Genomic DNA, 23,808 nt, shown 5'->3' with positions numbered 1-23,808 from the left:
TAAGGATGGATCAGAAAGTGTTGTTGATGTGTGTGGAAAACTCTCAAATGATGCCATCCTAAATAAACATATAATACTGATCTATTCATTAAGATCCATGACATTGGTTGTAACGTCATAACACTATTCGTACTTGACACACAAAATAGATGTTTATGATATAAACATTCATTATGTTCCTCTTTAACTATTCAGTTTCCTTCTCAGCCTAGCATCAACTCAAACATATATTGATAAAGTATTATAAATGTGTCCACGTGCTTATTTTGACTTAATTAGTTAGATACCCTCATCCTCTCACACCTACAGAGCTGCTAAACTGTCCCAAAATGTATATTTAGATTCACACTTTAGAGATACTAATTATAAGAAATATAATTTATTTTAAAGAGTTTTTGTAGCTAGCCACTTGAATTTTCTCAAGTTTTCTGATCACTTGTTGTTCCATTCTTATTTACTAATGAGATGGCTCATTGTCGTAAGAGTAATGAACGAGCTCTCTCTTCAAACATTCTTAATTACTAAAGAGATAGCTTAACAATTACATGTCACAAGAAATTGATTCACCACAACTGATATTTTTTTTGTGATAGAAAAATATCTATTTATTGCAATATAAAAGTGTATGACAGAGTACGTGATCACCATTTGGTACACGCTGTTTGACTATTCTATTACCATTGCAAATATATACTACCGTTGTAAATCATTTTTTGGACGACGATTATCTGATCAATATTTATTTGTATAGATTTGCCGTTTAAAGGAAACTAGGGTTTCTCATTTTCTTTGAACCGTCTCCTCTTCTTGGCTTCCCAATATCTCTCTCTATATCTCTCTCCCGTGCTACCTCTTTATCTCTCTCTCTCCCCTGCTTTCTCTCTCTATCTATCTCTCTCTCCAGTACTACCTCTCTCTCTATCTCTCTCTCCCGTGCTACCTCTCTCTCTATATCTATCTCTCCCATGCTACCTCTTTCTCTCTATATCTATCTCTCTCCCGTGCTACCTCCATTATTACCCCCCGTCAAGCCCCCGAATATCTCCCTTTCTCTATCTCTCTCCCGTGCTACCTCTCTATCTCTCTCTCTCTCTCGTGCTTTCTCTCTCTATCTATCTCTCTATCCCGTGTTACCTCTCTCTCTATCTCTCTCTCTCGTGCTACCTCCGTTATTACCCCCCGTCAAGCCCAACGGCGGAGTGTCGAGGACGTTGAGCTTGGTTCGAAGCTGGAGGAACCTGCTTCCAGAGAGTGGCTTTGTGAGAGCATCAGCGAGTTGACCATCACTCCCGATGAAACGGACAAGCAGCCTCTTGCACGCGACTTGTTCCCGGACGAAATGGAAATCAATCTCTATGTGTTTTGTTCGTGCATGGAAGACCGGATTGGCGGCGAGATAGGTAGCGCCAATGCTGTCACACCATAGAATGGGACTCGCCATGGCAGTTTGATGAATTTCTCGTAGGAGAGATTGAATCCAGAGGATTTCAGATGCACAATTGGCTAACGCCTTGTATTCAGCCTCTGTGCTTGAACGGGCTACTGTAGGCTGTTTCTTGGAGCTCCATGAAACTAAGTTTTTTCCAATGTAGATGAGGAATGCACTAGTAGACCGTCGATCGATTTTATCACCTGCCCAATCTGTATCACTAAAAGCATTGATCGTGAAATCGGAATTTCGATGAACTAATAGGCCATGCAGAATACTTCCTTTTAGATACCGGAGAAGGTGCTTCAGAGCTTGCCAGTCATCTTGAGATGGGGAGTGCATTTTTTGACAAGCTTTATTAACAGCAAAAGCTATATTGGGTCGAGTAAGTGTTAATGTCATGCTGCAGTGGTTTATTAGTTTGGACTAGAGAGACTGCACATGGAGTGGAGGATGGTTTACAGTGGGCCATATTGGCTCTATGCAAAATAGAGGAAATCTACTTTGACTGGGACAAGATAAAGCCATCCGCATGTTTGATTAGCTCAATCCCAAGGAAAAAGTGTGCAGGGCCTAAGTCTTTAATGGAAAATTTAGTGTTGAGGTGATGGACTAAATTCGAAATTTTAGAAACATCAGGACTGATTATTAAGATATCATCAACGTACATTAGAATGAAAATAGGAATAGGGTGTTGTTGAAAAAACAGGGATGTATCTGTTTTAGATGCAGTGAACTCAAGGTCTGATAAACATTCGGTCAATTTAGTAAACCATGCTCTCGGGGACTGTTTAAGACCATAGAGTGACCTATACAAGCGACAAATATGATTGGGATGGAGTTTACTCTTAAAACCCGGGGGTTGTTCCATGTATTTCTGTTCTTGTAAATCTCCATGTAAAAAATCATTCGAGACATCTAATTGATGAATTTTTCAGTTCTTACTTATGGCTAAGGAGATCAGTAGTCGAATAGAGGTATGTTTGACAACTGGAGTGAAGGTTTCATGGAAATCAAACCCCTCTTGTTGATTGTATCCTTTTGCAACTAATCGTGCTTTGAATTTATCGATTTCTCCAGTGGGTTTATATTTGAGTTTATACACCCATTTGCATCCAATTACGTGAAGATTAGTATTGCGAGGTATTAAAGTCCAAGTGTTATTATCGAGGAGAGCTTGGGATTCTACTTCCATAGCTTTCATCCAATGTGGACTTTTGGATGCTGCACTAAAGGAAGTAGGTTCGATAAGTTCAGCAATATTGGACAGGAAACACTGTGGAAGAGGATGTCTAACGGAAAAAGCAGAGAAAGATTGAGATTGTTCAGATCGCCTGCGATCTAACTGATAGATATTATGAAGTGGTTTAGCCTTCATAATGACCCCAGGTTCAGGCGTTTGATCTAGAGTAGGGATAAGTTCAGAAAAATTTTCAGGCAATTCCTCAGATTTAAAAAGAACAGTGGGTGGAGTGGCAGAAGACAAACTCGGTGAATTTGGAGGGGTACCTTCGTTGAGGCCAGACGAAGAATCTTCTGAAGAGTCTTGGAGTTTATCCGAGGATGTAGACGATTCTAATCCATCTGAGCCTAAATCCTGGGTTTCGGTATATAACTCTTGAACTTGAGATTCAGACACAGGATTAGATTTAGTAAGATCGATTGGATAGGGACCAAGAATCCCTTCATCCGTGGATTTAGAGATAGTTTGGAAAGGAAAAATATGCTCATAGAATATCACATGTCGTCAAATGAAGAACTTACCTGACTCCATGGAGAAACATCGATAGCCCACATGGAGATGACTGTAGCCCATAAAGACGCACCTCTCTGACCTGGAATCAAGCTTATTCACAGAGTATGGTCGTAAGTAGGGATAACATAGGCAGCCAAATGCCCTCAAAAGATTATAATCCGGGGGTATTTAAAACAGTACTTCGTAAGGAGATTTATTGTGAAGCACAGAAGTGGTCATTCGATTTATAAGAAAGGCTGCGGTAGCGACACTTTCATCCCAAAATTTTGAAATCATATGAGAATTTTTTAGAAGTGCCAAAGCAGTTTCAATCAGATGCCTGTGTTTCCTTTCTGCTGTGCCATTTTGCTCTGGTGTGTGTGGACAAGAAATTCTATGCACAATTCCTTTTGTTTTCAGATAGGGGTGGAGACCTTGGTATTCTCCACCCCAATCTGATTGAAAGTAACGAATTTTAGAGTTAAGCTATCTTTCAACTCTAGTTTGAAAATCGATAAACGTTTGGAGAAGATCGTTTTTCTTCTTTAGCGGATATAACCATGTATATCTGCTAAAGTCGTCGATGAACACCACATAATATGAATACCCAGAGTGGGAGAGGACAGGTGCTGGTCCCCATAGATCTGAGTGGATAACTTCTAGAGGAGTTGACGAACTGTGGTGTGTAGGAGAGAACGGAAGTTTGTGAGATTTTGCAATGTTACATGAGTCACACACATAGAGCTTATTTGAAGGAGAAACAGGTAAGCCAAATTTTCGAATGATAGATTGTAAGACTCTCATTTGGGGGTGTCCAAGCCTATGATGCCAGGTTTCTGTGGATGCCTTTGCTCCAGTCAAAGCCGCCTTCGGGGGAGATTGTGGCAGGAGGTAGTACAGACCATCTCTAACAGTTCCCCTTAGAAGTATCTGGTGGGTAACTTTGTCCTTCACAAGGCAAAAGGACCTATGGAATTCGACATAAACGTTGTTATCCATGGTTAGTTTTTGTATGGATAACAGATTTTTAGTAATATCTGGCACATGAAAAATATCTTTCAGATATAGAATACGATTAGAAGTTGAAATTTTTGAAGAGCCAACAGTGAGAATTTTCAAACCTGTTCCATTACCGATTTTTAGTGTGTCGTTGCCGTGGTATTCCTGCCTTGATGCTAGATTATGTTGACTGGAAGTGATATGGTGGGTTGCCCCACTGTCAGGATACCAGGCCTTATGTTCTTCGTCTTGTGATGTTTGAGCTATGTGAGCCTCAGCTTTCCCTATCGAGGATTTCCAGTTCTGAAAGCTTTTCTGAAGTTCTGGGCATTCTCTTGCTCTGTGCCCAAATTGGGTACATAATTGGCAGCGTGGTTGGAATCTCTAGCCCCTGCCTTGTCCTTGCCTTCGTCGCTGAAAATTTCCTCGACTTTGATTGTAGTCTTTCCTTCGGAAGTAGTTTGATCCTTGAAATATTTGACTCTGAGCATAGTTGGCTATCAATGGGAATGTACTGTTGTCATCTTCTTGAGAAAATGACATGAATGCATCATGCGTTTTGAGATTTGCCACAATTTCATCAAACTTAAGATGTCCTAGATTTGCATTTGTGCTTGCTACAAATGGGGTATATGCTGCGCCCAGCCCCCTTAAGAACGTGCTTGCTATGCCAGATGGGTAGGGGGGCTGTCCAGCAACTTCCAATCCTTCCACGACTGATCTGAAATACTTCACATATTCATCAGTGCTCATAGTGCCCTTCTTCATGTTGTGAAATCTTCTTTGTAGATCCATAATTCGAGCTTGATCCCATCCAGCAAACACCTCTTCTAGCTTTTCCCAGGCCTCCTTCGTTGATCTTGCCTTACTAATGCAAGGAGCGACGGATTCAGAGATCGTTTGATGAAGAAACCCGAGCACCTGTTGGTCAGTCCTCCACCAAATTTTGAAAGATGGATTTTCGACAACATTTCCTTGGTCATCTGTGGTTGAGATAGGAGGATGAAATCTTCAATAAACCTCATAAGTTCGTACCCGTGCATCAATGGCAGCATTGCGCTTTTCCATATGTTGAAGTTGCTCTCGCTGAGCTTGTTGAGGACCATGGCTCTGGCAGGAATCATGATTGGGACTTGTCCCATATTCGAACTGAGGTCCCTTGAGGATGATGCAGCAGATGCTGAGGGAAAAGCGGCTGACGAATGTCCTCTAGACATGTCGGAGGTTCGCCCTGACTCTGATACCATGAAGAAAATTGTGCTTCTTGCGTAGCCGCGTCAAGAACGGGGGTAGAAGAGAAGGAGAAAGCTGAGAGAGTTGACACAAGAGTAGTTGGAAGTAGATCCTTGTTTAATCCATAAAAAAATTCTGTTAACAATGGGTTTTTATTTATAAGTAGAATAGTAGCCGTTGTATAGTACGAATATATGATTTAATCATAGCCGTTGTAACAGAACACAACGGCTATAATAAAACGAATCTTATCCGTTGGATTCCTCCTATCTATGTTTAATCCTAACGGCTATCTTTAATCCTATCTAGATTTGATCCTAGCAATCTAAGTTTGAACTTACGTTTAATCCTATTCACTATTTCCTCTTACGGGTATAAGGGTACGTGGCCTCATTTTACTAGCTAGTTCTTTATGTGTGACCCTATTGGCTCATACCTGATCATTCGAAGACCTTGACTCGCCTTGAACTGAACTAGTAGGATGAACGGAGTTAGAAACTCCGTTATTATTTCTCTCTATATCTATCTCTCTCCCGTGCTACCTCTTTCTCTCTATCTCTCTCTCCCGTGCAACCTCTTTCTCTCTCTCTCTCTCTCCCGTGCTACCTTTCTCTCTCTATCTCTATCTCTCCCGTGCTACCTCTCTCTATCGCGTGCTCTTTCTCTCTCTATCGCACTCTCCTGTACCGCGCGCTGACGCTATCTCTCTCTCTCTCGCGCGCGCTCTCTCTCTCTCTATTGTGCTCTCCCTCAACTGCTCTCTCTCTCTACTGTGCTCTCTCCATCTCTCTCTTCTCCCTCTCTCTCTCACCTGCTAGTCTCTATCTGGTCACACACATCCCCGAGCAAATCAACGGTCAACTCCAAGACCAGTCAACATTCAACTCAAAGACAAGGCAACACTACTGTAATGGAACAACTAGGCCGAGTCTGACTTTTTTATTGACAATATCTATGCTGACACGGATGCTGGGACAGATAGACAAAAGTATATACCTGGTTGCCTCAGTACTCTGCCATAAGTTTGTCCCCTAAAAAAGAAACAAGTGCCCACCATCTCCAATTGTTTAAACTCATATGAGATGCCAAGTCTGCAATCAGGTTGGCTTATGATACAGTTCAGCATGATAGGAGCAAGAACATGGAGATCAACCACCACTTCAACAAAGATAAGCTTGAACATAAGATCATCATGATCGAGTAAATCAGCACAACACACAAATTGGCAAATTTCCTGATCAAAGGACTAAGGATCAACAAGATGGCAATGAGATGTACTCATTCCTCTGATTGAGGCGACGTGTTACGGTGGAGCACGTGATTATATGTGCTAAATATAGTTTGACCACCAAATTAATATTGTGAATACATTACTGTTGGAAGTCATTATTGGACTATTAAGTATTGGTCCAATAAGGATATGTATATGTGTAAAATATTGTTTTTCGTTTTCTCAGAATAGTGTCTTTGCTATTCTTTGCATGCTAATGACTGTTCGATTGACGAAATCCAAAAACAACTTTTTGCATCTCATTTTTTCTTTGTTATTATTCTCTTCACCATATTATCTTTCATTATTCGGTTATATATAGGGGAATTGGGATATATTTATCTTCATTTCTGGTCACGTTTTGTTTATGTCATCATTCATGAAGCCATTTATCTGGCTATCTTTCTGATCTTCGACAACCCATATTTAGGCTCAATTTTTGCAAGATCCTTAACAATCTGTGCTTGAAATTTGATGCGGATTTGTTTTTTATTCGAAAAGAGTGAGATATGTTTTTTTTATTAAAAAATGCTTTGATACAGAAAAAACGCGCCAATGTGAACAGCGTCTTCATCGTCATGAGATAGGTGAAAATCATTGCTAAGAATTTTTAATAACATTTTGGAATTTTGATGATAATTATTAGAAGGGTGAAGATAATTTAATGGACAGCAAGGGGAGGCCGAGTTCAGGAACTGGATCCAGTCAGAAAAAGAGCGGTGCACTGCTCCACTGTGTCATCTGGGCTTGTCACTGAGAGATCAAAATATTCAGCCAAAGAAAATTAAAAAATAATTAAAAAGATAAGAGATTTTTCAAAAAAAATAAATAAATAATGAAAGAGAACTCTACCTGTGTGACCTATGGTTCTCTCGGATTCATAAATCTCGTGATCATTTCCTCCCTACCACAAACAGAAATAAAATTAAGAAATCCCAAAAATAGGTGACAGCTTCGACCAATAAATGAATTACCTTATAAGTTTTATCCCCAAAAAAATGAATCTCGTGAAAATCATCTAAGAATCTCAAGCAGTAAGTCTTGTCCCACCCACGAGGGAACACCTGCAAGACAACACATTGCTTTATTTTCTGTTTTTTTATGTCATTTATTAGTTTTGGAATGATACCCACATCGAAACTTATCTGTCCTCCAATAGAGAAGGTCAAGTGCAAGTGCGCGAACTTCTCTTGGAGTAAAGCCACCATCTTGGGTCGTACATTGTGGATCTGTCCCAGATTGAGGGCGTCAGAGAAATTATCCGTAAGACATGTCCACGGGGAGAAATTTTTATTTTTTTGAAGAAAATGTCGGAGGGAAAAATAACAAACTAAACAGAGAATATTTTTCTGTACCTTATCATACTTCTCGAATTCATCGCGCTCTTCTTGGCTACAGTTTCGTCCAATGGGAGAAACGTTGAGCATCCCACTGCGGAACTCGATGAAGGTACCCCTGATAAAACAGTAAATAATTTTAGGTTTATTTATCTCAGTTGTTTATGTAAAGGAGGAAGAAAGGGGCACCATGCCAAATGGTTGACCTTTTAATAGGAATGTCTAGGTCTGCGATGTAATGAAGAGTAAAATTAATGAACTCCTGTACGGAAAAGAATGTCAACTGAATGATTCAATTGTAGAGTCTCGAATGATGCGATATTTAAAGAGAAACATGAAACCTTGAGCTTATCCTCTCCCAGAAACGTTTTCAAGCTCTGCATAAAAAGGTTTAGAAAAATGCATTTTAGAACCCCAATCATAGGCATTCATGAACAGTAGTGAAGTTGACGTATTTACTGGCTGGAGAAAAAAAGTTATAATGACATAGGAGCTCATATTGTGGCATAGAAGTCATTAATTCATAGCTACAATCAATATTGAATTTTCAAAGTTTAATTATGCAAAATTTATCATAAACACATTGCAACCAGCTTCCCAATTGGATTCCTGGTTATTTTCCCACGTCATAAAGATCAGTGGATCACTAATATGTCCCTCACTGGACTTATCAACTTCGATGTAATTTCGATGATGAAATGCAATTATCCTGTAGAGATGTGATGGAGCCGAGGGGGAGACGAGCAAGAAAGAGTTCCCGGGATGGAGAGGTGAACATGAATGGTCAGAAGAGAGGTTGAGCAGACGAGATAGAGACGATCATGAGGGCGAGGATTGTAGAGGGAGAGAGACAGACCTTGGATTTTGAGGGGAGAAGAGACAAAGAGGCTTCCAGTTGCATACTACTTTCAGACTGCCCTCCTAAAGGGAACACAGAGAAGGGGTAAAGATGGGTCTGCCCTTAAGCAGGGTTGGGGATTGTAGCAATCACTAGGAAGACGAGTGAAAGAAAAATGATGAAGATGATGAAATATGATTATCTGGTAAGGATAGTTCATTTCACTAAGAGGAGTATTAATTAGGCATTTAAAGATTTCACAAAAATGAAAAAACAAAAACTGAACATCAGAGGAAATGAAAATAAAAATCCCAAGAAAGTGTGAAGATAGATGCAGTCTCCTTGGTACCTGACTTCCGATATGCTTGCCATCTTTGTGTGCAATAAGGCCATTCTCCGAAAACACAAAATCATAATCTGTGATGACTTGGAACAGAAAAGTTTCATGAATGATTGGAACAAGAAAAAGACGTAGTGAAGCAAGATGGACAAAAACCATCACCCAAAAGGGAAAAAAATAGGATTAGATATTGTTTCTCGATCTTTTTTCAGTTTGACCACCGTTCCGGGTGTTCTTCCTTATTTTCTTCAAAAAAAAAATCTTGATCTTTTTTATTTAAAAGATCAAGTCCCCCTTAACCAACGAAAATTCATCATTTTTCTTTCGACCTGTGATATGAGGGAACACACGATATGCTCATGATCTCGTTTAAATTTTAGAGTAAAGAGGAGGAAACTCTGAACTCGGAAGGACAGATATGTTCATCTTGTGCATAAATCTTTAGAGAGGAGAACAAATATCAAGACGAACTAGAAATCCATGACATCACGGAAAACAGATATTAGATCACAGAAACAAGTCCCTAAGATCAAAGTACTATGCCTTGCGTCATTAGGCTATCTACATTTGATAATTTTTGGGTAAAACAGAAAAGTTTAAATTGTAAAATAGATAATTATAGAATAAAAGGACATTCGCTAGGAAAAATGCCAATAAGTTCAGATAGAACGAAGAGTAATTGATAACTGATACAACTTAAACTCTAAATCTCCCGTCACCACAATGCTGTCCTCGGGGAAGAAGAACGAACAAAAATGTTGACTTCCATCTAGTAAAAAACCTTTTTTGTTGCAATAATGGGCACTGGAGAATTGTGCTTAAGGCGAAAATAAGAGGACATGGATCAACTGAACTTTAACTTTCATACGGATGAAATGCAGAAAAAAAATTTGGAGGAAATTCTAGAAAGTCGCAGCGGGATAACTTACCGGAACTACCGAGCTGTTCAGATATCTTTACAAGATCAGAACCGCCGACAACACCAACAGTAACAACCTGACATCGATCAATAGAATGCAACGTAGGATTACACCACTGAAAACTTATCAATTACGTAGATAAAAGTCCCTCATATGTACATAAATCATCAAGGAAATGATAGAAATTTGCAGAATTTCTCACCTTCCGCAGCTTGTGCATGAACTCAAGCATCTCCGGAGTCACGGCCTATGAATGATCCATTCGTCAGAAAATTAAAAAAAATACCACATCCAGATAATAGCAGGCAAAAGTGACAACAAGGACGTGTAACCTTTCTTGGAGCCGTTAGAGTCCCATCTACATCGAACAAAGCAATCACACCAGGCATCCTCGCAGCCATGCGTGACCTCTGCAAACACAGACCAAGATTGATGCATTTCAATTGCGGTTCTGAACACAGAAAAGCTTGATACTTGACGAGTCAAATCAATGTCGAGACCCGTTAATAAGAATCTCAGAGAGAAATCGTGGAAGATCGATCAAAAAAGATATGAGATCTACAGAGAAATGGAGAATTACCGAGAGATCGAGATTTGAGAGGCCGAGAGAGAGAAATAGAGTTAGAAACAGAGATTGGGGTGGGGGGAGGAATTGAGAGATCGAGATTAGAGAGATCAAGAGCGAGAGAGTGAGTGACAGTAAAGAGAGAGATCAGGATTGGGGAGGTCTAGAGAAATATATACATAAAAAAAGAGAGCTAGAGATATTGAGAATAATGATAGGCTGTGCAGGTTGGGGACAATCCAGGCCCAAACAACCCAGGAAGGAGCGCCCATTATGGAACCCCACCTCCACTTCTCTCCCATTATTTCCACCCCAGGTAAGTTATAAAGTCATAACTTATAAGCATAATATATATGATATCCAGAAAACTCGGCAATGGTTCAGATATCAATGTCAGATATTGGTCTGGATCAGCTATGGGATATTGGATGTCGGATATCGATCCAGATATCATCACCTTGTTGATTGTAGCAGATGTCGACACCTGATGCTGGATATCCCAAAGTGGATACTGGATATTGAAACATACTTAAATTAAATTAAGGAATCATTACTGTTTAAATTTAATTTTACCAATAGAAAATTTTTTGATCGTATTGAATATGATATAGAAATGTGTTTAAAATAGTGTTGTTGTTTAATTCTTTTTGCACTTGCGGGTCAAGACTCTAAAAGATCGAAACAATACCAGATCTTTGTGTGTCATTAGTCATCAATGGAAATTTATGGGATTTCACTTATTTGTGTCCCTCCACTAGATCTCACTCTTTCGTGTTCTCAAATTAATTTTTTTTTTCGCTGAAATATATAAAAAGAATTTAATTACGCCACCAATAAATATATATTAGAAGAATTATAGAATTTAGGATGGAAACACTAAGGGCATATAATATATGTTTTTAAAGGTAAAAACCCCATAAAATTTGTTTGTATGAATATCTTAATGATTCCATTACATAAATATAAAGTTTATTTTATCATTTCTTTTGAAATCGTTGATATCTCATTTAGTAGACATGTCACATTTTTGCAAGTGGTCCTTAGACCTGAGACACTAAAGATACATTGTGGATAGATGGTTATATTTTGACTATAATCTACAAGTCTCTAAACATAAGATTCCAAACAATCCTAGCTTAGAAGTAGTAACAAGTCTGCAAAAGTGGTTGTGTGGTCAAGATGGGTTCTCTACGCTTGGTATAAGAGGAGATCAACTCAAGGAAGAAGATGTTGTTAAATCCCCAGCCAAGGTAGTTTAAAAATCACAAAAGGTGTTCTCCAATGATTTTGTGGTATATTGGTACTAACTAGAATAACCAATAAGGGCTTCAAGATTAACCATACTCTACGTCATAGGAGTCTCACATGTATGAATGATTGTCTATACACAAGGACCAATGGTGGTATAGTTTGGTGCTCAATGGGCAGCAATACAACCTATTGATTGGATTAATTAAATTATTGATTAATTAATATATATGTAGATATATTTAAGTAAGACGTCTCTAACCATTAGTGTTAGTGAGACATGTCCTCTATGGGCTAATGGGCCCTGTTCTATAAGCCCATTAGCCCTATTCTCTATTCTATCTCTTAAGGGTATATATACCCCTCTTGTAACTCTCATTCATTATGTCATTACATTCTATTCTCCTTCAACCTCTCTTCTCCCCCAGACCCTCTAGGGTTTACATGGTATCAGAGCTCAAGCTCTTGATCCTAGTGGAGGACTTGACATCATCCTCCGGGTACACGACTCTAGTCGTGTTCGCCATCCAGCCTGTGTGCAGCCCTAGCCGCACACAGACCGCCGCCCGCAGGTAGCAGTCCGCGCAGCCCTAGCCGCGTGTGCAGCCCTAGCCGCGTCTTGCCGCCAGAAGCCGCGCGCCGCCTTGCCGCTGCAGCTGCTGTTGGCCGCGCCCCTTGCCGCCCGCAGACAGCAGTCCGCGCGCGCAGCTTCCGCGCGGACGTCGCCCTGAGCAGCCGTCCACCCGCAGACAGCAGTTCGCCACGGCCAGCGTTCGCGATGCCGTCGCCCGCGGCAACCGTCGCCCGTCGCAGCGGCCAGCAGTCGCGCGGCCAGCCGTCGACCTCTGCTGTGCACCTATCTGCTGTGCATTACGCCCGCAGGCCGCCGTTTGCCCAGCTAGCAGCCCGCCGGCCGCCGTCCGCGCCGCCCGCAGCGCACAGACTAACACTCTGCTTCTGCGATTTCGTCTAGATTTCGTGGCGTGGCTTCTCCGATTTCGTCTAGGTTTCGTGGCGCGGCTTCTCCGATTTCGTCTAGGTTTCGGGGCTCCGCCCCAAACCCCGCGGGGGGCGCTGCCCCTCGACCCCCGCCACCTGACCGCGCAGGTGGAACCGCGACATCCCGAGCATTGCACGGCTCCACTGAAGATCTGGTGAAGATCTGGTGTCGTCGACTGCCCAGTGAGCCGTCTGTGTGTGTGTCAAGCCTGTCAAGCCATGGCTGATGACAAGTCTGCTGCCACCGTCACGGCCGAATTCTCTGACGCCGACTTCCTCGAAAAACCGCTTTCCCATAAAGTGGTTAATCCCCTACGCATCCACCCGGCGGGCGTCTTTCCGCCCAATGTTCTGAAATGGAGCCGCGTCAAGTCTCTACGCTGAGCTCGACAACTCTTCAAGCATTGCACGGCTCCAGCTCTTTCGACCTCCCACCCTCACTATGTTGCCTGGGATGCAGAGGAGCACTTTATCTTAAATTGGCTTCGCCTTCACACCCTTACTCCGGAGTTTGCGGACACATTTCCTCACCAGGCCACGGTCAAGGGTTTTTGGGATCAAGCAAACCTCTTTTGCGGCAAAGATGGGGACAATTGGCGTCTCCTTGACTTAGTGGACCAGGCATATTCCCTCCGCCAGGGATCCATGTCCATTATGGAGTATGCCCTGGCCCACAAACGCATCTGGGATGAGGTTGATCACTACCTCCCTCCGGACACCTCCAGCCTTATGTATCAACATACGCTACGTCTTCGCTTGCTGGGCTTCATCAGGGGGCTGAATCGAGAATATGAGCACATCCGATGCGCTGCCATGTACCGCACGAAGGGTCTGCCCACCATTTTCGAGCTGGTGAAAGAGCTTCAAGAAGAGGAGAGTCATATCCTGAAGTTTGGCCGTCAAGCTTTCGAGGATCCACGGGACTCGACGGCCCTCCTCTCTCGGGCCTCCTCCACCCCTGCATCGACCCAGGAAGGCGCTGCCCCGGTCTGTTCCTACTGCAGCAAGATTGGTCATGTGGAATCCCGCTGTCGGAAGAAGTACTTCGCTGAACAGAAGAAGAAGAAGAAGAAAGAGTCGGCTTTGCTTGCTCAGTCTACTTCCGGCGCTTCTCAGCATGTTACGGCAGAACAGTTTGACCGTGTGTAGGCCGAGCTTGCTCGGCTCACGTCCCAGCTCTCTGCTCTTCAGACATCCACCTCGGTGCCCTCCTCGTCTTTCTTTGGTGCGTGATCTACCCTACCCACTACGGAGTGGTACTGTGGTCATACCGCCTTTACGGCTCCCCTGGTTGCGGATACGACTTGGGTAATTGACTCGGGGGCAACGGAACATATGACCCCCTTCAACCACCGGTTTGTCTCGCATCTGGCGACATGGTGGGGCCGCACTGTTCTTACCTGCGGGTGGTGGACGTCTTCCCATGGCGGGTATTGGGGCAGTCTACATCGATGGTCTGGGAGTGGTTCAAGGGGTTCTGCATGTTCCGTTGCTGCGAGCCATTTTGATGTCCCCTCAGCGTCTTGTTGATTCTGTGTCTTGTTCTTTTCACCTGACACCTGACGGAATGTCTCTGTCTAACAAGGTGGGGAGAACTACACCGATTAGACGCGAGCACGGGTTGCTGCTGTTGGACGATGGGGGGACCTCGCAGTGCTTCCGGGTGCAGCCCAGTCTTCGGCCGGTCGATGAGCAGCGGAGGGGTCGACTACATCTGACGCATCAACGCCTCGGGCATCCGTCATTTGGTATTTTAAAGCGTTTGTTTCCGACTTTGTTTGTGGGTTTGGACCCGAAGACTATTGTGTGTGAGGCTTGTCAGTTGGCTAAACACCGCCGGTCGTCTTTTCCCTCATCTCAGTCTCATACCTCGACGCCACTCCTCCGCATTCACAGCGATGTATGGGGACCGGCCCCCAAACCGAGCCTGCAGGGTCATCGGTATTTTCTGATTTTTGTTGACGAGGCCACCCGGTGCACGTGGACGTATCTACTTCGGGCCAAGTCCGATGTGTCAGGGTCTGTCCGACATTTTTGTGCCATGATCCAGACCCAGTTTGGCCGTGGCATTCAGCGCTTCCGGTCGGACAATGCCCGTGACTTCTTCAATGCCGACCTCGATGCGTTCTTTGCGGAAAGAGGGATCTTGCATGAGTCCTCATGTGTTGCTACACCGGAGCAGAACGGTATGGCAGAAAGGCGGATCGGCTATGTGACCTCGACCGCTCGGACACTCTTGGAGAATTATACGGTTCCGTGGACATATTGGGGTGAGGCGATTTTGACGAGCACCCATCTCATCAATCGCCTCCCATCCCAATCCCTCGACTTTGCTACGCCTCTTGACCGTCTCGGTGCGGCGTTCCCGGGGGTTCCATTGAAGACCGGCCTTCTTCCACGGGTATTCGGATGCACGGCGTACGTCCACGATACTTCACCGACCTTGACGAAGCTGGATGCTAAAGCTCTACGGTGTGTGTTTGTGGGGTACTCGACTCTCCAAAAAGGGTACCGGTGCTATCATCCGCCTTCCAGGCGGTTCTTCGTTTCGGCGAATGTTACCTTTGCCGAGTACGAGCCCTACTTTGGAGATTATTCTTCCTCACCCCGCCTTCCGTTGGATGAGGATCCTTCGGTTCCTCACTTGAAACCAGTTCCGTCCGCGGAGCCCACTGCTCCGACCGTGTCATCGTCTCATGATCTATCTTCCTTTGACCCTCCAGTCCCCTCTTCGTCATCTCTTGAGGTTCTTCCAGCACCTCCTATTCCCGACTTCGATGTCGCTCCCTCTTGGTCTCCTCCTGAGGCCTCTTCCTCTCCGATGGTTGACACTTCCTCTCCTCTCGGCGAGTCATTGCCGACTCCCGACGAGGATTCTTTTCATGAACTGTTCTCCTGATTTTCCTCCTACTCAGGCTTCCGCTCCCTCTTCTTCCGGCGATGGACCTCCTTCCTCCGATGGCAACGATGATCATCTTGGCTGGCCCATCGCCCTTCGCAAAGGGGTTCGCAAGTGCACCCGCACTCCCCTTTATCCCATGTCTCATTATGTATCTCTCGCACGGCTGAGTACCCCCTACCGGCTGTTTCTTTCTCGCATCGAATCGGATCCCATCCCTCGCCGCATCATCGATGCTATCGCTTCTCCTCATTGGAAAGCGGCGATGGACGAGGAGATGCAGTCCTTGCTCAAGAATCGTACCTAGGATATCGTCCCTCTTCCTCCTGGAAAGAAGGCGGTGGGGTGCAAGTGGGTCCACGCTAAGAAGCACCATGCAGATGGGACACTCGAGCGTCACAAATCTCAACTTGTGGCTTGGGAGTTCACCCAAGCTTATGGCGTCGACTACTTCGAGACCTTTTCTCCGGTGGCGAAGATGGAGACTATCCGTCTTCTCTTGGCATTGGCGGCTCACTTCCAGTGGGTAATTTGACAGTTCGATGTGAAGAACGCCTTCCTGCACGGGGATCTGACTGAGGAGGTCTACATGCAGCAGCCTCCGGGCTATCCTCTCAGCCCGCCGGGCACCGTCTGTCGACTGCGTAAGTCTATCTATGGACTGAAACAGTCCCCACGGATGTGGTTCGGTCGCTTCGCCTCTGTCATGAAGGCTGAGGGATACACCCAGAGTAATGGGGATGCCACCATGTTTTTCCGGCCGTCGTCCGGTGGTGTCTCCATTCTTGCTGTCTATGTGGATGATATGCTGCTGACGGGGTCTGATATGGTCGAAACTACACGTCTTGCTGCCGCTTTGGCTAAGGAGTTCGAGATCAAGGCCTTGAGCCAACTTCGGTACTTCCTTGGCCTTGAAGTTGCTTACTCCCCTCGGGGTATCTTCGTCTCCCAGCAGAAGTACTGCATGGACTTGTTGACTTTGACCGGCATGACGGAGTGCGCGCCAACCAGCACTCCCCTCGACCCTAACGTAAAATTGGGGAAGGGGGAGGACTCGCCTCTAGTGGATCACTATGAGTACCAGCAGATCGTGGGAAAATTGATCTACTTGATGCACACTCGGCCCGACATCAGCTTCGCCGTCAACCTCCTGAGCCAGTTCATGCATGATCCACACGCCATTCATCGCCAGGCGGTCACTCGGGTACTTGCGTATCTGAAGGGCTGTCCAGGGAAGGGTGTACTCTTTCCTTGCAGCTCGGACCGGACGGTGAAGGTCTACACCGATGCAGACTTCGGGGGGTCCCTTGTTGATTATCGCTCCACGACCGGGTACTGCACCTTCGTCTTCAGCAGCCTGGTTAGTTGGAAAAGCAGCAAGCAGGACAAAGTGTCCCGCTCTAGTGCCGAAGCCGAGTACCGAGCGCTTGCTGATGGGGCCTCGGAGGCTCAGTGGATCTATGGGATACTCCATGACCTACGGGTTGAGTATGCCAGCCCAATTCACTTCTTCTGTGACAACAAGTCGGCAATTGCACTGGCCAAGAATTCGGGCCAGCAGGGAAAGATCAAGCACATGGAACGTGACTGCTACTTCTTCAAGGAGCGGGTTGACGAGGGCATCTTTGACCTTGATTTTGTTGCTTCCTCTGATCAAGCTGCTGATGTGCTTACCAAGGGCCTATCCAGGCCTCTCTTGCAGTGTGCAGTATCCAAGCTCGGTATGGACGATATCCACACTTCGCTTGCGGGGGGCTGTTAGTGAGACATGTCCTCTATGGGCTAATGGGCCCTGTTCTATAAGCCCATTAGCCCTATTCTCTATTCTATCTCTTAAGGGTATATATACCCCTCTTGTAACTCTCATTCATTATGTCATTACATTCTATTCTCCTTCAACCTCTCTTCTCCCCCAGACCCTCTAGGGTTTACAATTAGAGTTATTTGATGGACTGATTAATTGATGTTGGACATTGAGGATGTGTAATTTCTGTGACAACAAAGATGAAGAGCACGAGTCATAGATGGAGATGATGACGGTGGGGACGGTGAAGATGATGATGGATGTGATAGTGAGGAAGATGATGGTGGAAGATGTAGTGGATGATGGTGATAGCGATGACGATGGCGATGACGATGATGATGATGATGTTAGATGTGATGTTATGGTGATGAACCCAAAATGAATCATGAAAGCACACACATCTTGAGGCCATTTTTGCATCATTTATTTCATATTACCTTCATTTTGGTATAAATTTTCATTTCATGCATAAAATTTCCTTTTGATTAAAAAAAAATTAGCATATTTAAATTGGACCAATTATTTTCACAAAAATGTGTATTTTAACATTATTAATTTTAATGGACGGAATGCATGTTGAAATTTAATATTTCTGACAAGGATTATTGCAGGGTTGAAATAAAGAAAAGGAGATAGATCCATCGAAAGCAGCACTCAAACTAGCCACATGCATGCAAGCGCATGCACTCAAGCCCACTGTAGTTGCCATATGCCGCCACCTAGGCACCAGCCCACAAAAGCCCAAAAAGTCCAACAGTGAGCCCCACAAAGCCCACGAGGACCCACATAGGCCTACTAGTAGAGCCCACAACAGATAAAATGCCATACAGATGTAAGCTAGGGGGTAGTATTTCAGTTATTCAATCCATGTGTTCAGGAAAAATTTATTTAATTGTCTCTCTTTTTTAAATAGTTGATATGGGATAGCTCTAACCCATTTCTTTCAACCCTGCACTCGGCTAACTGAAAGAAAGAGAGAAGGATCACAGCCCAATGGGCAACGATCTTAATAGAAAGAAGAATAAATAACTTAAAAAGCTTTGAGCCAACCCAGCTTGGAGCCCGAGTCCTAACAGATTTATTTTAAAACAGCAGACTTAATCTCAGCCATCAGATATTTTTAAAGATGTTTAGATAGGTGATATTTAAATAAGGCAACAATAACCTCTTATTTTCCTTTTTCAGCCTCTAGTTTGTCAGCGGCTGCCAACTAGGATGGTGAGGATGCCAAATGAGCAAATCAGAGCATCAGTTGTTGACTAGGCGGCTCACAGGGCAAATGCCACGGACAATGTATGGGAAGATCGAAAAAAGATGGTTCCACATATGCGACTTAATCATAGTTGTTGGAACCATTGAAGGTAGATCAAACAACTGGGGGTAAACCCTTCCTTCTCTACCCCCAGTTCTTGTTTGTGTCGGCTAGCTAGTGAAGGCCAATGTATAGGAGACCCTAGACTGATCCAACGGCCTGGGAGAGCCGTTAGATGGGGGGGCAAGTTGATGTAGGGTCAAGAGAGCTTCTCTCCTACCCTTTAAAACTTAATTTTTTTATGCCTAATAAGATATCTTTCGCATATGAAAAAGAGGACGGCAAGGACTCTATGAGGGAGCCAGAGAGGCGAAGGAGGGTTGTGACACTTGTCTACCTGCTTGACAGGTCTTCGGGAAGATGAAGGAGGGCTTTGGACACAACATAATTTCATCAGCACGAGGAGAAGAGTGGGTAACCCCATTGCCACTCTTTGAATCAAGACTTTCTATAAGTTCAGAATCCCTTGACTGATCTGCAGTTATTATCATTGTTTGGAGTAAGAACCACAGTTTCTGTCGATACCACATGGAGGCATTTTCAAAAACATAGTATAGGGACTTATCATTTTCCATGATTTTCAATATTTCTTCTTGATATTATCTCATAAAAATACTTCACCATAGTCATTGAATATTTTATCTTATATAAATATATTTTATGATTATAGATTACCATTTAAAACATAATACTATAAATACTCTTCTTAATTCCTCCTATCATATGTTCTTGTTCTCTCTGTAATTAATTAAACTCCTCTAAAATTAAAGAGAATACTTTCACTCCCTATCTCTATTAATATTAAAATCTTATTATATATATATTTTTTTCTATATTTTATTAACCTACATATAATTAAATAATATCTCTCCCCTATTTATCCTAATTCGTATCCCCCTACTTAATCTCATATCTCACTAAAACAAAATTTTTTACTCACTATCTACCTAAATCTTAATATTCCTCGTTTATGCATCAACCGTCTATCTTAAATACACTATAAACATCAACTAAAATAAGTAATAACACAAAAAACATCTTCTAATAAGAATAGTATCAGTATTAATATCTCTATCTTATTAGTCTTACCTTATACTTAAAAATATAAAAAAAGATTAATAATTCTTCCATTACCTATTTTAATAAGTATTAATAATCCATTTCATTATGCTACTTACTTTATCTAATATCCATAAATATATTAATCCTACGAAATGATATAGTCAATAGCTTCTACCTTATAACCATCATATATTATTCTCACTTCATTTCTTACATTATCTTATTACATACTTATTCCTTATAATCACACACTTTATCATCTCTTTTTCCCTAACCCTAACTCAACTATAAATCCATTTCTAAAGGCCAGTCCCTATGGAAACGACCTCACTCCCATTGTATGCTTTTGAGTGAGTTTTCTATAATTATATATTTTAATTGATGGAGACAAATTTAATTAGAATGATACTAAATTAACATCTTAATTGTCCTCCATCGTCTGGCAACAGGCTAGCACATGTGGGTAAAGATAGGGGTGATGTACATGCAAGCTGCATTACAACAAGGCAACTCGATGCGTCGACCTTTGTGGTTACATGTCACAATGACGGGGTATTGATCCAAGACCACTCTTAAAGCCTTATTTTTTCATCCCAAAACCTTATATGGCGTTTCTCATGACAGTTCTTATTTTTTGGAAGTAAAATATAAATAAAGGAAAATTATTCAAAAAAGAAAGAGATAGATAAATGGGCTCGGATGTCTTGATTAGCTAGTTAGCCATCGTACATGGACCTAGAGGGTCATAAACAGAAGAGTTTTAAACATTGGTGGATATACTGTGAGTTAGGGTACTCCATTGATGATGTCAAAAGCATATAATATTGATACTGTCCAATTTTATTCTTCCTAATAAGTTGTTTTGACCTGTGGATACATTCACTAAAGGGTTTCTATTAACATGTTCAGTCAATGTCGTATTTTCCTTTTCTATAGTTTGGTGAGTTCCAAACATAATATTAAATATATGTCTAGGTTATTTCCGTTAGCATTGAAAGGACGTAATGGAGACCTATTATATTGAAAGTGAGCCATTATCAAGGCCAAATATCCTTTTCTATTGATTTAATACTGTAGTACCTTCTCTCATACATCTAAATTGTGTATTGTTGACATAATATTTAGCTTCTTCAGTGGGATCAAATCTCACAAATTACATATAATATGTATTTTCCCTTGAAAGTTTTAGAATATCTGTATCAGTATATATGTATATATATATATATGATTTAAGTGTATTCAATGAGAAGATTCATGAAAGCAAGATAACATTGGACACTCTTGCTTCATTGGAGAAATCTTGAAATAAAGATACTCATCATCTTACTAAAACTGGTCCACATTCAATATCCAAATTAATTTAAGTGGATCGATTCGGAGTTATTATTTTCAAATGTATATAAAATTTCATGGCTCTCGACATTGCTGATTTACATAAACCTGAAACACCATCGCCATTATAAGTGAGAAGAATAATTGAAAACTGTGCATTGACGTTTTCAATTTATTTGATTAAACTGGGGCAAAGGCCTGTACTATAATATGAGAATGAATTAATGCTACTCGGAAGGAGTTAGATAATTATCTATTGATTATAGGAAATATTTTTCAATGTGGCGATGCATATTATGTGGCCTTCAAGCCAAATCACATCACCTTTTTTTATTTAAGTTCATTGAATAAAATATTACGTTTATTATTATTCTAGTGTGATGTTTATATTGAAGTCCATGAATACATGCAATAGCATAGTGAATTATGATGATATCATAATATTCCTATTCGATGGATAGTCAAGATAGACATGAAATTATCTTGATAGAATAGCACTAACTGATCATATCTATATGATAAGTATAGTTAATCTTCTAGCTACCAGTGTGGCGACACTAAGAACCTATAGTGGGTTCTCTTTGGAGGAAGAGTTCACTAAATGATACTATACCTAAATGTCAATCAAGTTGATTCATATCACGGTTGTTTAAGTGATCCATTGACCAGAGATACTAAGGACATCTCATGGATGGGCGACTACATTTTGACTACAAGTTACGAGCCTCTAATCCTGGTATTCAAAAAAATCATAACTCTGATGTAGTAAGAAGCTCATGGAGATGATTTATTGGTCTATACCTAAAGGATACTATACCTAAATGTCAATCAAGTTGATTCATATCACGGTTCTTTAAGTGATCCATTGACCAGAGATACTAAGGACATCTCATGGATGGGCGACTACATTTTGACTACGACTTACGAGCCTCTAATCATGGTATTCAAACAAATTATAACTCTGATGTAGTAAGAAGCTCATGGAGATGATTTATTGGTCTAGACGGGATCATTAGCCCTTGGTATAAGAAGGGATTGACTCGAGGAAGATGATGCAACAAATATCTAACCAAGGTAGTGAGGACATTGGAGAAGGTGTTCTCAATGATCCTTGTTATTCATCAATACTAACTTAATGACATCTTAGGGTTTGATGATCAACCATACCCTAAGTCATGCGAGAGTCTCACGCGGATTGTAGATTATATATATGCAGTAATCGATGATGGTAAAGGTTCCATTAGAGAGTTCAAACACTACTTGATATCTTCTAGAAACTTAACTTATCAATTAGGTTAAATTGATGCTTACTTAATTAATCTATATGTTGATGTAGTTAATTAATTAGGTGAACTAATAATTTTTAATGGGCCATGAAATTTATTAACTAGAGTGATACATGGGCCTAGAGGGTCACACACATAGGATCATAGGGACATAGGCAAATATATTTTACGTAATATATTTGAGAAAAACTTGAGTAAAATATAAAGAGGGAAGGGGCACTCATTTCAAGTACTTAGGCCAGACAGAATTAAGAGCCCCTTTTCCACTCTGGTCTCTTTTCTACTCAACTAAGGAGAGTGTCTTCATGGTGAGAAGATCGCCTAGATTTTTAGAGAGAGTTGAAGAAGAAGAGGTGGAGATCTAAGAGCAACATGATCATGCGGATGCTTCTAAAGTCTAGGCATGTGAACGGCTTCAGAAGAATCTCAAAGTGAGCAGGCCAAGGGTGGAATAAGTTCCTCATAAGGTATGTTCTCCATAACAATACATGTGATGTATTGTTTTCATGATCGATTAATGCTTACGCATCCATAAAAAAACATGTTTTCTATTATTGAACAAAGGCACAAAACCCAACATGTGAAACATCATCGCCGGAAGCAACAATCAAATATGATCTATCTTATCATCTCCCAAGAGTCTGAAGAGAGTTTGTCATAATTAGATAGAATGGAGGAGGCCATCACAAGCCTGAACCAAAAAAATAAACTATCAGTTATTCATAGGATGATGGATAGAACTTAAATATTTATTTTTTATCATTCAATATTTTATGTAGGCATGTATTACGGATTCAGTCAGCATTCACCATACAACCTTGTCTATATTTAGATGATGTTTTTAATGAGAGCTAGTCTACATGACCATGCGACATTATATGATGGGAGTGAATATTTCCTAATTAATAAGACTTCCAACAAAAAGATGGAACATAATAAAGTCAAAAGAGACCCTACCATACATGGGTTGTTGGGTTCTAGAGGCCTTGATCTAGATGAATAATTTAAAATTATCCGTAGTGGAAGACTTTAACAAATCACACTGGAATTGACAAAACCATGAAACAAAGCACCTATCCCCACATCGCATCTGTGATTTCTTGGATCCTCAAATGATTCATGACGAGCTGCTCATGTGTGAAACATCTAGAGGTATTCATGAGATCCTTGGAAGTTCGAATCTCCTCCTTCACCTTAATG

General features: G+C 41.9%; 2 protein-coding genes across 3 annotated transcripts; one reads left to right on the top strand and one right to left on the bottom strand.

The window, feature by feature from the left end:
- Nucleotides 1-7,235: 7,235 nt before the first annotated feature.
- PMM (phosphomannomutase) lies at nt 7,236-10,841 on the bottom strand. Of its 2 annotated transcripts, none has more exons than XM_078571344.1 (12): nt 10,682-10,841; nt 10,434-10,511; nt 10,304-10,348; nt 10,111-10,177; nt 9,191-9,267; nt 8,345-8,380; nt 8,210-8,265; nt 8,022-8,121; nt 7,800-7,895; nt 7,641-7,730; nt 7,519-7,570; nt 7,236-7,419 (listed from the first exon to the last, which is right to left on the bottom strand). In XM_078571344.1, exons 2-12 carry the CDS (start codon nt 10,500-10,502, stop codon nt 7,355-7,357), a joined length of 753 nt encoding a protein of 250 aa, XP_078427470.1. In that variant the 5' UTR covers nt 10,503-10,511; nt 10,682-10,841; the 3' UTR covers nt 7,236-7,354. The 2 variants fall into 2 exon arrangements, with proteins under 2 accessions (XP_078427470.1, XP_078427471.1); XM_078571345.1 differs by having other exon boundaries at nt 9,191-9,258.
- A 2,291-nt stretch (nt 10,842-13,132) lies between these two features.
- LOC144716405 (uncharacterized) lies at nt 13,133-14,062 on the top strand. The gene is made up of 2 exons (XM_078591514.1): nt 13,133-13,216; nt 13,316-14,062. The coding sequence occupies exons 1-2, from the start codon at nt 13,133-13,135 to the stop codon at nt 14,060-14,062; spliced, it is 831 nt and encodes a 276-aa protein (XP_078447640.1).
- The last annotated feature ends 9,746 nt before the right edge of the window (nt 14,063-23,808 follow it).

Source organism: Wolffia australiana, chromosome 2, assembly GCF_029677425.1.
Source record: "Wolffia australiana isolate 7733 chromosome 2, ASM2967742v1".
In the NCBI taxonomy this organism is placed as follows: Eukaryota; Viridiplantae; Streptophyta; class Magnoliopsida; order Alismatales; family Araceae; genus Wolffia; species Wolffia australiana.
The sequence above is the reverse complement of the archived record's forward strand: the minus strand, read 5'-3'. Positions and strand labels throughout refer to the sequence as shown.